This window comes from Mustela lutreola, chromosome 18, assembly GCF_030435805.1.
Source record: "Mustela lutreola isolate mMusLut2 chromosome 18, mMusLut2.pri, whole genome shotgun sequence".
Classification (NCBI taxonomy): domain Eukaryota; kingdom Metazoa; phylum Chordata; class Mammalia; order Carnivora; family Mustelidae; genus Mustela; species Mustela lutreola.
Window position 1 is genome coordinate 27,585,874 of NC_081307.1, and position 13,078 is coordinate 27,598,951.

The following is a 13,078-nucleotide window of genomic DNA, read 5'->3' on the forward strand; positions in this document are numbered from 1 at the left end:
ACAGAATACAGTCAATCCTTCCCCAGATGATACTTTGATATCTTTCTTGCCTCTCGCCCATATGTTTGAAAGAGTTGTAGAGGTAGGCCTTGTTTTGTTCTTCTGCGCGCGCTTGCTTGTTTGTTTGTGTTCTGCTAAGTTGTTGTGTTTTCCAGAAATCTCTTGACTTGAATGCCAGTGACATACACATTTCGTTTTTACCACTTGCACACATGTATGAGCAACTGATGCAGGTAAGTTTTCAGGGCAGAGTGTCACCCCCAGAGAGAATTGTTTGCACGGCCCCCTTTTAGAAATGGCGCTAATTACTTAAAAGAGTATAAATGTTGCGAGGAGGGGGAGCGGTCTGAATACGTGAACTTTAATCATTCATTTTAAAATTGGAAGCTCAGGCTTCTGCAGGAGATGCACCTGGGCATGATTCCAGAAAGATTAACTGTCAAGGTAGAATTTTTATGAATGCCATCCTGCAAAGCTTCATGAAGCCTCTGCCTCTGTAAAAATCTGCTGGTTTTCCTTGGGGTTGTTCATACTGTACAAGTCCGCTTACGATTCATTTTTTTCACCAGTATTCCAAGTGCCCTTGGAAAAGTAGGATGATCTTTAGCTGACCTTAGCCTCGCCTCCCTTTGTACGACTGTGTGACAACAACCATCTCTTTCGCTTCTCCAACAATTTGGATCCTGTACTTTAGGAAAAACCGTGGGCACCATCCATTCATTTAACAAATATTTATTGAGCTCCGGCTGTATGCCAGGCACTGTGCTGAGTGTCAGTGACTGAGACTAATCGAGAGGTGACTGAGAGCGAGTGGCCCTTTGATCGGCTGCTGGCCCGTAGGGTGCACTTACCCTAAAGGACGAAGGGTCATGAGATCCCATCTTGGGTCTGTTACCTCTCCTCCTGTGCACCTCAGGAGATCTTGTGAGTTTCCAAAGCGATCTCAGACGGGCTGATAATGGCCCATGTATGCCTAATTGCAGTTTGGGATGTGTGCCTGGGAGGCAGGCCATCGAGGACAAAAGCCCTCCTCGCCCAGCTTGAATTTTTAAACCATGAACCAGGCTGGGCGTACCTTTCTAGTGGTTTCTGCTTTCAAGCCTGAGACCATTTGTACTTCCATGGCATCATCTTTTGAATCTCTCTTTCTCTTTAAAATTTAAAACAGCCAGACTGTGGGTCAACTGCATACGGCTTGCCGGTGCGGTTTGCATCGTGTGGGAACAAACCCATGGAGTAGATCATAGCTGAATGTTAAGCCACTCTGCTCTTTGACACCCCAGTGTCCCAGCTGCAACATAGTCAGTGGCTTTTCAGACATTTTTTGGTGAGATTCAGATTTTTAAAAATGAGACTGGAACACACTTGGCAAGTAGCCAAGTTTGCAAGTTGCTCTGTTGTTGTTTGGAGAACAAATTAGGCCTAAATTTTCTAGGCAAGTGAAATACTGGGATTACTTAACACCCTGTCATTCACTCACCAGCTGTTTATCCTAGAGCTGAAATAGCAGAAACTCCATGATCATCACTAAAAACAACGTCGTCTGGTCTCTTACCAGCTCCTTTATCTTCAGGGTGATCAAGAGAAAAACCACACTTTGATGTTGTATAATGACCAGGGAAGTCAAGAATGTTTTTTGAAAAGTGACCAACGTGTAGGAACTTCGTGGTTTCTGGACACTGCTCCAAAATGCTAAAACAGAAGCCTTGTGTGTCTGTGTGTGTTGTGTGGTCCCTGCTTTGATGAAGACATGGGTGTTATTTTTTTTTCCTACGCTAGTGTGTAATGCTGTGTCATGGAGCTAAAATAGGATTTTTCCAAGGAGATATCAGGCTGCTTATGGACGACCTCAAGACTCTTCAACCCACAATCTTTCCTGTGGTCCCTAGACTGCTGAACCGGATGTTTGACCGAGTAAGTTCCAAGGAGCAGCAGAGTGGGGACAGAGCACTGGACAGGGAGTCCGAGACTTTGGTTCGAATTGGGCCAGCCAGATACCTTCTGTACACGTGGTCTCGCAGAAGTGTGGTTTATCCATCAGTTAAACCAGAATGCGTTTATATCACAGAACCATTGGTGAGGATTAGAAGAGAAAACACATGAACGTACTTTGTAAACCGGAAGGCCCAATACAGGTGGAAGGTGGGAGATCATATTATTTGTACCATAAACACTTTAGAGCCTCCATTTTCTTATCTGCACGATGGACTGTTGCCTCCTCCCCCTGCTGTCTAGCTCATAAAGTTGCCAGTTGCATCACATGAGAACTATAACTATGAAATGGTTCTAGAAATTGTAACGTTCATATGCACTTAACATTACTTACTTAGCCATACGGAAAGAAGTGACAAGCCAAGCCAGGGATGGAGAGACGGCCAGCCCTTTGGGGCAGGGAGGTCTCTGTGGCACGGACCACCCATCCTGGGTGAGACCAGCGTGTGGCACGAGCAGTCTTCAAGGTCAATTTGGATGAGGTAGTTTTCATGTTCTTTAGTGTAAGGCAAGGCTTCTGTGATCTATGAGAACCTCTGGTGTTTTTTCTTAATGGTTCTTTAAAAACAGCTTGACTGAGATATATAATTCACATTCCATATAATTCACCCATTTAAAGTATAAAATTCCAAGGTTTGGGGTATATCCACAGAGTTCTGCAACCATCACCACAGCCCATTTTTATCACCTCAGAAAGAAACCCTGCATCTGTCCTGGAGCTGATCTCTACCCCCTTCCACTCCCAGGCAAATGCATCTGATTGTTGAATCTGTAGATTTCTCTATTCCGGACTTTCATATGAATGGAATCATGTAACGTGTTCTTCCGTGATTGGTTTCTTTCACAGGTTCATCTATGTGGTGGCACGTGACCCTACTTCATCCCTTTTAATGGCCAAGTAATATCCCACCGTGTGGCTACAACACATTTTATTTCTCCTTTCACGCATCGGTGGGCATGTGGGTTGTTGTCATTTTTTGGCCATTATGCATAATGATGCAATGAACATTTTCATTTCTCTTGGGCACTTACCTAGGAGCAGAATTGCTGGGCCCCATGGTACTTCTGGGTTTAACCATTTAAGGAACTACTGGTCTGTTCTCCAGAGCAACCGTGCCATATTACACTCCCTGCCCCCCAGCAGAGGCTGAGGGCTCCAGTTTCTCCACATCTTCACCAACACTTGTTATTATCTGACTTTTCGATTCGAGCCATCCCCATCATTTTGTAACTCTCTTTTTCCTTGACCCGTCAGATTTTTGGGCAGGCAAACACCACGCTGAAACGGTGGCTGCTGGACTTCGCCTCCAAGAGGAAAGAAGCAGAGCTCCGCAGTGGCATCATTAGAAACAACAGCCTGTGGGACAGACTGATCTTTCACAAGATACAGGTGACACATTCACAGCTCTTGTCTGCCGGGGGAAACTCACTTGGCCTTTGGAGTGTCTGTAAGGGCTCTTTCTTAAAGCGCAGTATGAAGCTGAGAGAGAGGAGCACGTTTTTAGTAAACCAGGCACATTTCTAAAAATTAAGGACAAAGCTGGTACTTAAACCTCAGTATCCCATGCAAACCTGAACAACATGGTAACATGGAGAGGCAGAAAAGGATTCAGGGTATTGGAGCCTTTCTAATTTTTTTATTTTTTATTTTTTATATTTTTTTTACTGTAAGTCAATTAGTCAACATATAGAGTACATCGTTAGTTTCAGGTGTAGTGTTCAGTGATTTATCAGTGTAATTTTTTTAAAAAAGATTTATTTATTTGAGAGAAAGAGAGAAGGCGTGCAGGGGCAGAGGGAGAGAGAGAATCTCAAGCAGACTCCCTGCTGAGCACAGAGCCCGACGTGGGGCTCCATCTCACAACCCCGAGCTCATGACCTGAGCCGAAATCAAGAGTCAGGAACTTAACTGGCTGAATCACCCAGATGCACTCAGCCTTTCTGATTTTTTATTTTGCTTTCCTTTTCTGCAGCAAGTATGTTATGATTGACGTCATTTTATAGGCACGTGGGATTAAGAATATGGAATAATGATACCGTGTCCCCCAAAATGCCCCAGATGTGGTGGTTACCTCCAAGCCCACCACAGTCTTGTTCTAATTCCTTCAAAATACCTGCAGGTAGAGGTGTTGGCTTGTGTTGATAGAGAAGGGGGTAGCCTCAGGGGGCAACCATCTACGGCCAGGCCTTCCTCTTTCAAACACCCGAGAGTTCTCTGTGCGGCCTGCAGAGGAGCTGGTGGATCCGGGGACTAGGTTTCCAGAAGGGGTCTTTGAGGAACCCACCCGCGTGCAGCCATTGGCCCCTCACTGTCTCCCCTCTCTTTACCTTGCAAGTCGAGCCTGGGAGGAAAAGTCAGGCTGATGATCACAGGAGCTGCGCCGGTGTCCGCCACTGTGCTGACGTTTCTGAGAGCAGCGCTTGGCTGTCAGGTGAGGTGGGCGTCCCTTCTGCTCCTTATCTCCGGCTTTTGCCAGCCCAGGTCTCTCTTCTCCACAAAGGCATTCTTATAAGCGGGTGTCTTACTTTGGTTTGGAAGAGCACGTTATTCCCAGGTTGCTTGGAGACAGGAGTGTGTCTGTCTTGTCCCCTGGGCAGGAGGTAATGTATCTTTGGCCACCACAGACTGGGGGAAGTACCAGCCAGGAAACTAGCCTTTCATCAGGCCTGAGGGGATGGGGATGGGTTGCAAGTGAGGACCTAACCTGCAAACCCTGGGGAGAACCTGCCTTGAAGGGCACCGGGAGGCAGCAGGGACCGGGTGACTAACGGGATAGGTGTGGGGCACAGCCATGAGCAGACAGAGCGAGTGCCTTCCTGGGCAGGTCATGTGCAGTGTGACCTGTCAGGCCATGTCAGTGTCCCCCTCACCTCTCTGCAGGAGGGCAAGTAGAAGATGACCGTGGACAGCGGCCAGGGTTTCGGATTTGGGGGGAGATTTTTGGGTGCCGTCGTAGTAGTTCTGAACAGATTTTTAAAAGAGACATGTTGCCACAGTTAGCCATCACTCAGGAGTGAGAAGAACGTCCTGATTTGTGCCTTTGCAGAACAGTGTGACTGTTCTCTTTACTAACGTTTTGTCTCTTGCTGGTCCAGTTTTATGAAGGCTATGGACAGACCGAGTGCACCGCCGGCTGCTGCCTGACTGTGCCTGGGGACTGGACAGCAGGTACGAGCCGTGGGACACTCCTTATGGGAATCTCGTTATTCCGATGGGAATTCTTGGAATTGGGTTTGTCCTTGGTCCCTTGACCAACGAAGTTCTGTGTCTCGGGTGATCAAGCCTTGGGGCAAATGGCCTTGTAAATCAGGGATCCTCATGGAAAAGGGCTGCTGTGACAGAGCGCATGTGCTTGGAGGACCAGCCGGAAGGCAGGTGGTGGTAGAGATTCACCTAGAATCTGAAGCCAACAGCTGAGGGATGAAAGCCCTTTGCACCAGGTTCAGAACATTTGGCCTCACAGAGCTTTCCGGGAATGGATTTGGGTCAAATTATTTGCTGGTAAATTTGACTCAAGTTTACACTGGGTGCTGGGCTGGGGGTTGAGCCCACAGAGAGAAAGAAAGATGTCATTTCTCCCGAAAGGCATAAGGAGAGGCAGATACAGAAATTACCCAGTGGAGCAGTGGTGGTGGTTTCATCCCAGGAACATCCTTGGGGCCCAAGTCCTTGGGGCCCTCTGACAGGAAGTGATTGTTGGTGGAAAAGCACATAAACAGTGTATAGGAACTTACCCAGCCAGAATCCCACCCTAAGGCTGACCAGTGGTACATTCTACGCTCTGGTAGGCCAATGCCGCTGATGTGTTTGCTGTGGCATAAATGTGAGCACCGTCTGGGAACTTGGACTCTTGTGTCCAGACTGTAGGAGCACAATTCTGCTGGGACTCGTACTGACGGTCTCTGAACCTTCTTCGTGGTTTTAATTCTTAACCACTGGTTCCTTACCAGACTAGAGAATCTGGAACAGCGATCTCTTTACACAGACATTATTAAAACATAGAAGGAATTATTTGTGTTGCTCTTAAAGCCCGTCTCATTTCTATTGTTTGTTTGGAAAAAGTCAACCCAGTCCTAGCAACTTCTGGCAGGAGAGTTGAGTTAACTGTGAGAATGAGATTTTTATTTTTTAAGGTTTTACTTATTTATTTGAGAGAGAGAAAGAGATGGAGAGAGCATGAGCGAGGGAGGAGCAGGGAGCCGGATGCGGGGCTCCATCCCAGGACCCCAGGATCATGGCCTGAGCCGAGGGCAGATGCCCAACCGACTGAGCCCCCCAGCCTCCCCGCCATCCTGTCTTAATAAACTTAAATCTAAAACGTGTTCCCCTGTACTTAAGGAAGTGAAGACCATCTTGGTCAGAACCAGGTGACGTCGAGAGAGTAATCCAGTCGCCAAAGCTGTGTGTTTTCTCCTCTCAGAGGAAGTAGGGAGTAGAGAAGTCTGAGGGAGGGAGACGGGGCAGTCAGTGAGCACAGGCCGTCAGATCATAGGAACCTGGTAAAGGTTTCGGAACGCTTGCTTCCAGGAATTTGTAGAAGCCCTCACAGTCCACAGCCTGAGTACTTCTACTCTGAAAAAATAACTTGGGGCCTCAAACTGGGGAAAGGTCCTAAGAGACTTATGAATGTTTGTCTCTATTCTGGAAATACACTGTCTGTGCTCATTTACCGGGGAGACGGATTGTCGTCGCTGCAGACAGACATTTACACCAGCTGTTCTCCTCCTGAGCGGGCCTGTTGGCCAGAAAAGTCATTTGGCTTAAAGATAGTAGGAGTCCTCCTGGGAATGATCATTCTTTTATTTACCACGCAGGCCATGTTGGCGCCCCAATGCCTTGCAACCTTATAAAACTCGTGGACGTGGAAGAGATGAACTACTTGGCTTCCAAGGGCGAGGGCGAGGTGAGTGGCCCCCCCGCCCACCCCTCGCAAGTCATTCACCCACACTGCCATTCCCCCGATAGTTCGGCCGCTTGCCGGCAGTGTCACGTAAGGCCACCGAGCTTGATGTTCTTGGTGATCCTGGATCAAATAGGCTTCTCTTTGAAGGTACCCTTATGTGGGAGGGTACCATGCATGTCTCTTCCGCCAGACACCGCAGGGACTTGGGCTCGAGACCGCGCAAAGGCTCCTGTGCCCGAAGGCCTGGAGCATAGTTTCTGACAACTCATGGCCCTGGAGGCCTATTAGTGAGCCACTGGCTAGTGGAAGGAAAGCCTGATGACTTCAGAGTGATTTCCTCCTCTTGGGGGCTTTGAGCCGGAACCTCAGGCAGTCATCAGCCCTATAGCTTGACTGTGACTGATGTCGTTAGGGTAAGGGGACCAGAGGCATTGGATGAACCTCCAGGGTCCCAGTGTGGTTCCCTGCTAGCTCCCTCTGGATCATGGAATTCGGGGCTTCTCACTAAAGGTTGAGATACGTAACACACACATTTTCTCCATAGAATACCCCCCCCCCCCGTAAATGCTCTTAACAGATCACCTTTGTCCCCCACAGTTCTCTCAAGATGTCACTGACATACACGCTGTATGCGTTGAGAGTAAACGTCATAATGATTTACGTCCATCAGTGGTGGAGTGATTACTCCCCACAATAAGTCTCCTTCATAGTCCATCATCTCACAGAGATACAAGGAAAATCATTTTTTTTTCCCCTTGTGTTGAGAACTCTGAAGATCTCATCTCTTAGCTGTTAAATACAGTCACAAGTCTGTGTGGGCGGAGGGCACTGGGCTGTACATTCAGTCTCCGATGCCTACCTGAGTCCTAACCGGAACTTTCGGCCCCCGCCCTCCACTTCCGCCCAACCACCCTCGCTCCCGATCTTTCTCTCTTCAGGTGTGTGTGAAAGGGCCAAATGTATTTAAAGGCTACCTGAAGGACCCAGCAAAAACAGCGGAAGTACTGGACAAAGACGGCTGGTTACACACGGGGGACATTGGAAAGTGGCTTCCGGTAAGCTCTCCCCTCCCCCGTGCGCAGATACTTTTCTTCTGCCCATGGCTGTTGTGCAACCTCACGTTCCCCTTCCCTGCAGAGGCGGGTAGCAGGGAGGCTCTTCCATCTCCTGCAGGGAACAACTTTATACTCCTAGCATGCCTGGGTGGGTTTTCACTTGAAATGTAGCGAGTATGTTTGGTTTTGATGCGTGACATCAATTCTGATGGCTGCTTCCCATTCGAAATCCAGAGAGAACGGTGTATGGCTTTTTCTGTATCAGTGCTGGGCCTCCACGTGAAGGCCTTAGTTCCAGAAGGTACAGGGTACATTGTGGTCAATGGCCAGGAAGGAGGTGTGGTGGGCAAGAAGTTGCGAGTGTGTGTGTTTCTTAGGCTTGCCCTCCCCTTAAAAAGAGGGTAAGTGTCCCACAGGTTAGGCCAACGTCTTTGAATGTAGTCTCAGAATTATTACTGTAGACAAATGCCGGGGTCCATCAGAGGAAGGAAAAGAGCTTTAAGAAACCACAACCGTGGGTTTGACCAGTTTGGCTGGCCGGGACCAGTTCGGAATTGCTTCTTCTAAGTTGTCCCCGTGTTGAACTGCTATTACAGAAGTGGCGTAGGCCAGTTTTATCATTGCATGATTTTATCATTGCATTGTCCCATTCTTGTAGATTTAAGGTGCATGAGACTCCCGGAAATTTTTACGGATTTGAAAAATGCTCCCCCTCCCCACCCAGCTAATTCAGACTTCAGAATACCAAGGTGCTCCGAAATACATTAAGTCCCTTCTTTCAAGTTCAAGAGGGATTAAGCGTCAGTCCAGTTCTGGCTTGGGCTCTTGGGAACACATTTCATCATCACCTTGACCTCAGTCTGCTTCTTGGGGACGTGGTGCGGGACCAATGTGCCAGAACCAGAGAAACTTCCCTGCAGCCGACTTTTGGAACCACAGGAAGGCCTCCGGGGGTGGGTTTTGACAACCAGAGGGGACACGGTGGCATTTGGCATGTCCGGTGCAGGGGTTGTATCCTTCCCACAGTCCCAGCGTGGGCCTGATGGACCTGCCCCAGGGCCCAGGAGTGAGCCCCCCCCGCCCCTCCCACCCACCCCCTGACAGCACCCCCCTCCCCACCCTCTCGTATACAGAACGGTACCTTGAAGATCATCGACAGGAAAAAGCACATATTCAAACTGGCACAGGGAGAATACATAGCACCTGAGAAGATCGAGAACATCTACGTGCGGAGTGAGCCTGTCGCTCAGGTGTTTGTCCATGGAGAAAGCTTGCAGGTACGCGCGTTCGGGGCTGTGAGCCGAGTCGCACGGGCGTAGCCGGGACCTCAAACTCCGGGCATTTGCAGGGCAGTGGAAGGTCTGTAGTGAGGACTGAATTGCCTTTCTCGTGTGATGTGCTAGAACATTATCGGGGTTTGCTGCTTGGCATTTCTCATCCAAAAAAATTTTTCTCTTTAAATCCCATATTTTTATTTCACCTAGAGTGTTCTGGCATACCAAGGGCAGCTGGATAAGGATACTAGGGGGTGCGTAAAATATGCTTCTAAATTTAAACTATGAAAGGAAATATTGATGGGTTGATTATAAGAAAGTTTAGAATTTTCAACATATTAAACCCATCGTATTTGTGCTGTGTCTCCAAAATCGTGTGTGTGAGCAGTGGGGGTTGTGAGCCAGTAAATACGTATAGTTGAAAACCAAGGTCAATATCGTAACGGAACGTCTCATTGCCAAAACATCAAGTAGATGGTGTCAGGGAAAAGAAAAGGGCCTGGTCCCCTGAAAGCTAATCTTTTTATGAATCTTGAGACTTTTAAATAGTTGTTGAAGAATATTATCTTGTAAGGAATGCACCTGTTTTTCTTTGAGAATATACCTGTTTTTCTTTGCCCTAGAATCTTTTTTTTTTTTTTAAGATTTTATTCATTTGACAGAGAGAGAGTGCAAGAAGGGGGAGCAGCAGGCAGAGGGAGAGAGAGAAGCAGATTCCCCACTGAGCAGGGAGCCCGATGCGGGACTCGATCCCAGGACCCTGGGACCATGACCTGAGCTGAAGGCAGAGGCTTAACCCACTGAACCACCCAGGCATCTCCCTTTGACCTATAATCTTAACATACCGTCGACTTTTATTTGCTTTTATTGTTACTAAATTGTAAAAAATGCGGTGTTGGAGATCTAAAAAAATGAATCTATATAAATTTTTTTCTCTCTTTTTTAAGTTACTTGATGTCTATGGTCTCACTGCTTATTTGACCCTGTTTTATTAAACTGTATACATGCACACACACACGCGCGCACGCGCTTGCGCACAAAAGTAAAAAATTAGGGTTTCGTTAGATTTTGATTCCCAGGGGTCCTTTTTAAGATATTTAATTGAAAAATTTCGGATGCCATCTGTATTTTAGAGCTGGGAGCTCTTAACCTGGGCGCAGTAGACTCCTGGGGCTGATAATATGTTCTGAAGGGAGGGTCTGTAACTTCCGTCAGATCGTCCCAGGTTTCATGCAGAATGACAAAGAATTGTTATTTCAGAACATCTGGATCAAGCCACCTAATAACTCACTTGTCTGTGTTAAAGGCATTTCTCATAGCAATTGTGGTACCAGATGTTGAGACATTACGTCCCTGGGCCCAAAAGAAAGGATTCGCAGGTTCCTTTGAAGAACTGTGCAGGAACAAGGTAAGGCTCGGGAGTTGGGTGGTCGGCTTCCTCGGACCTTGGCTTGGCACAGGGCGTGCCTTCAGAGATGCCAACACAGCAAGCTTGTCGTTTTCTCACCTTCCTAGGATGTCAAAAAAGCCATCCTGGAGGACATGGTGAGGCTTGGGAAGGATTCTGGCCTGAAGCCATTTGAACAGGTAAGATTGGCGTCATGGAGCCTGCACCCCTACAAAACCCATCTCTGACCTGAGGATTTTGTATGAATAAGTATGGAGCACAAGAGGACCTCAAGAAACCCACGAGGAATGACAAAGGGCAAGCTTTGGCCCAGGGAGGGATTTCTATAACCAAGGGCAGGCATGCTCTTTCCCCGGAGGTCAGGATCCAAGCCTGGGGCCTGTCCTGGGAGCAGCTCCTGCCCCGTGTTGAGCGAGCCGCTGGCCTGAGGCCCAGGAGGGACTGGACGGCCACAGGGTGTCCATCCTTTCCGACCAACGTGCTTTAAGGCCTGGGTTCCGTCGGCCCTAGGTTTGCTTTAATGGCCTCATTTATTTGCAGGTCAAAGGCATTAGTCTTCACCCTGAACTGTTTTCCATCGACAACGGCCTCCTGACCCCAACGATGAAGGCAAAACGGCCCGAACTTCGGAATTATTTTAGGTCACAGATAGATGAACTTTATTCCACCATCAAAGTTTAATGCGAGGACGAAGCCGCCCACCTCCGCCGTCTCCTGGAGCTGCGGGCCTTCACGGCAGTCATCTTGACTAGAGCGCGCATAGGAAAGGGAGCGCCCATGTTTGACTTGTGCATTCGGGGTTCTTGTCATAGGAACATTAGAGGAAACGGAACACTGCCTTACAGTCACCTCCTGTTGCAGACCGTGTTTATGGTGATACACAATTTCCTAAATGAGCCTTAAAATTGTCAAGGGGAAACTATCCATGGGCTAAGTTATTTGAGACTTCCTCGGTATTAAAAAAAAAAAAAAAAAAAGACGGGTGAAAACTTTTGTCTCCCTGTTTTTCTAACTAAGGGGTTAGGACTTTGCTATTTCCGAGATGTCTGCTACTTGCTGTAAATCCTGCAGGTGTTCTGCTGCTCTGCAAAGTACAGTGCACTGGAGGGAAGCTGTCCCTTAAAAGCAAGGACTGTCCCAGCTGGAGGACGTCACAAGTGGACCAGAGATTCTTTCTTAACCCCTGCCTCACACGCGCCCCGACCCGGTCTCAGAGCGGCCGTGCTTCTCCACTGTCCCTCTGATCCCGGAGGAGCAGAAGGTTCCCGGCGAAGGAGAGAACAGATCCCGCTCAGACCAGCACAGGCGCCGGGTCTCCGATGAACGGCTGCTCACCTGAGCGAACGGCTTCCGGTGCCCACAAGCGCAGAATGTTCTCAGACCCTCTTCTCCAGACCCGATTCCCTCCCCGCTCACCGATCGCTTCCCAGGGGTTATTAAAAAATCTGCCTCAGACTCTGCAGTGAAGACAAGCATTTCAAGAAGGAAATAATTACCTGGATCGACCATGCTCAACTGTGACTCCTAGTGAACTGTCCCCCTTGATCTCCGCCGAAACAGTCATTCTTTGTGATGGCCGACGGATTTTTAATGTGGTTTTCATATCAAAAGATTGTGTTGTGATTAAGTGGTTTTCCCCACCCCCGGATCAATTCTCAGGCAGGGCATGTCTTTAAGCCTATTAAGGGAGTAGGTACGCTTGGGCACTTACCGAAATGGACAGTGAGAATGAAGGCTCTTACAGTGCTACCTGATTTTTATGAAATGTGTTCGACAAGCCAAAATTCTAGCGTGTAGAAATCTGGAAAACTCATTTTCTGGGATTCACTTCTCAAGGGATTTTTTTTGTTTTGTTCTTTTAAAAGTTAATTTGGAAGTTAGCTGCATTTCACTTTGCTGCAAGTCTTTGCCACGTGTGACCGAATGAGGTTTGTCCTGTACACACTGAAAGCAGCTGGTTTGGGGTTTGTGAGAGTGTGTCTTACCTGAGCACGACAGGGTTGGCACTGAAGGGTTGTCACCGTAGTAACACTATTGGGTAGCCTAACTTCATCCGTGTGTTCTTCATTGCACAGAAAGTCAATAATTTGTCACCTTGGGGTTTTGAATGTTTGCTTTTAAGTGTTGGCTATTTCTATGTTTTATAAACCAAAACAGAATTTCCAAAAAACAATGAAGGAAACCAAAATAAATATTTCTGCATTTCAAGGGAGTGAAGGCTTCTCTTTTCCTGTCAGGGCGCGGGCTTGGGTGCGCGCAGGCACAGAGCGGGAAGGACCCTGGGCCACAGACCCGTCCTCCCGCGGCTTCCCTGACACCCCCATAGGGTGACCCGGAACCTCAGGGTTCTCTGGCAACTGCCCTGCTACGTTGCACGGAAGAAAACCATGGTGTGCATAATACGAATATTCTTGGAAATGCAAATTCTTTGCCGGGAAGCTCTGT

At 48.0% G+C, this 13,078-nt stretch overlaps 1 protein-coding gene across 6 annotated transcripts in view; it reads left to right on the plus strand.

The window, feature by feature from the left end:
* Window positions 1-12,841, plus strand: part of ACSL1 (acyl-CoA synthetase long chain family member 1) — a 69,601-nt gene extending 56,760 nt beyond the window's left edge. For 4 of the 6 annotated variants that reach the window (XM_059156408.1, XM_059156407.1, XM_059156410.1 and 1 more), the window contains exons 11-22: window positions 5-82; window positions 156-233; window positions 1,780-1,914; window positions 3,248-3,382; window positions 4,329-4,424; window positions 5,089-5,161; window positions 6,808-6,896; window positions 7,835-7,951; window positions 9,085-9,228; window positions 10,532-10,633; window positions 10,741-10,812; window positions 11,174-12,841. In XM_059156408.1, the coding sequence (XP_059012391.1) occupies window positions 5-82; window positions 156-233; window positions 1,780-1,914; window positions 3,248-3,382; window positions 4,329-4,424; window positions 5,089-5,161; window positions 6,808-6,896; window positions 7,835-7,951; window positions 9,085-9,228; window positions 10,532-10,633; window positions 10,741-10,812; window positions 11,174-11,314 (1,260 nt within the window). In that variant the 3' untranslated portion in view covers window positions 11,315-12,841. The remainder of the gene's footprint in view (window positions 1-4; window positions 83-155; window positions 234-1,779; window positions 1,915-3,247; window positions 3,383-4,328; window positions 4,425-5,088; window positions 5,162-6,807; window positions 6,897-7,834; window positions 7,952-9,084; window positions 9,229-10,531; window positions 10,634-10,740; window positions 10,813-11,173) is intronic. The other 2 variants (XM_059156406.1, XM_059156405.1) reach the window with 2 other exon arrangements.
* The last annotated feature ends 237 nt before the right edge of the window (window positions 12,842-13,078 follow it).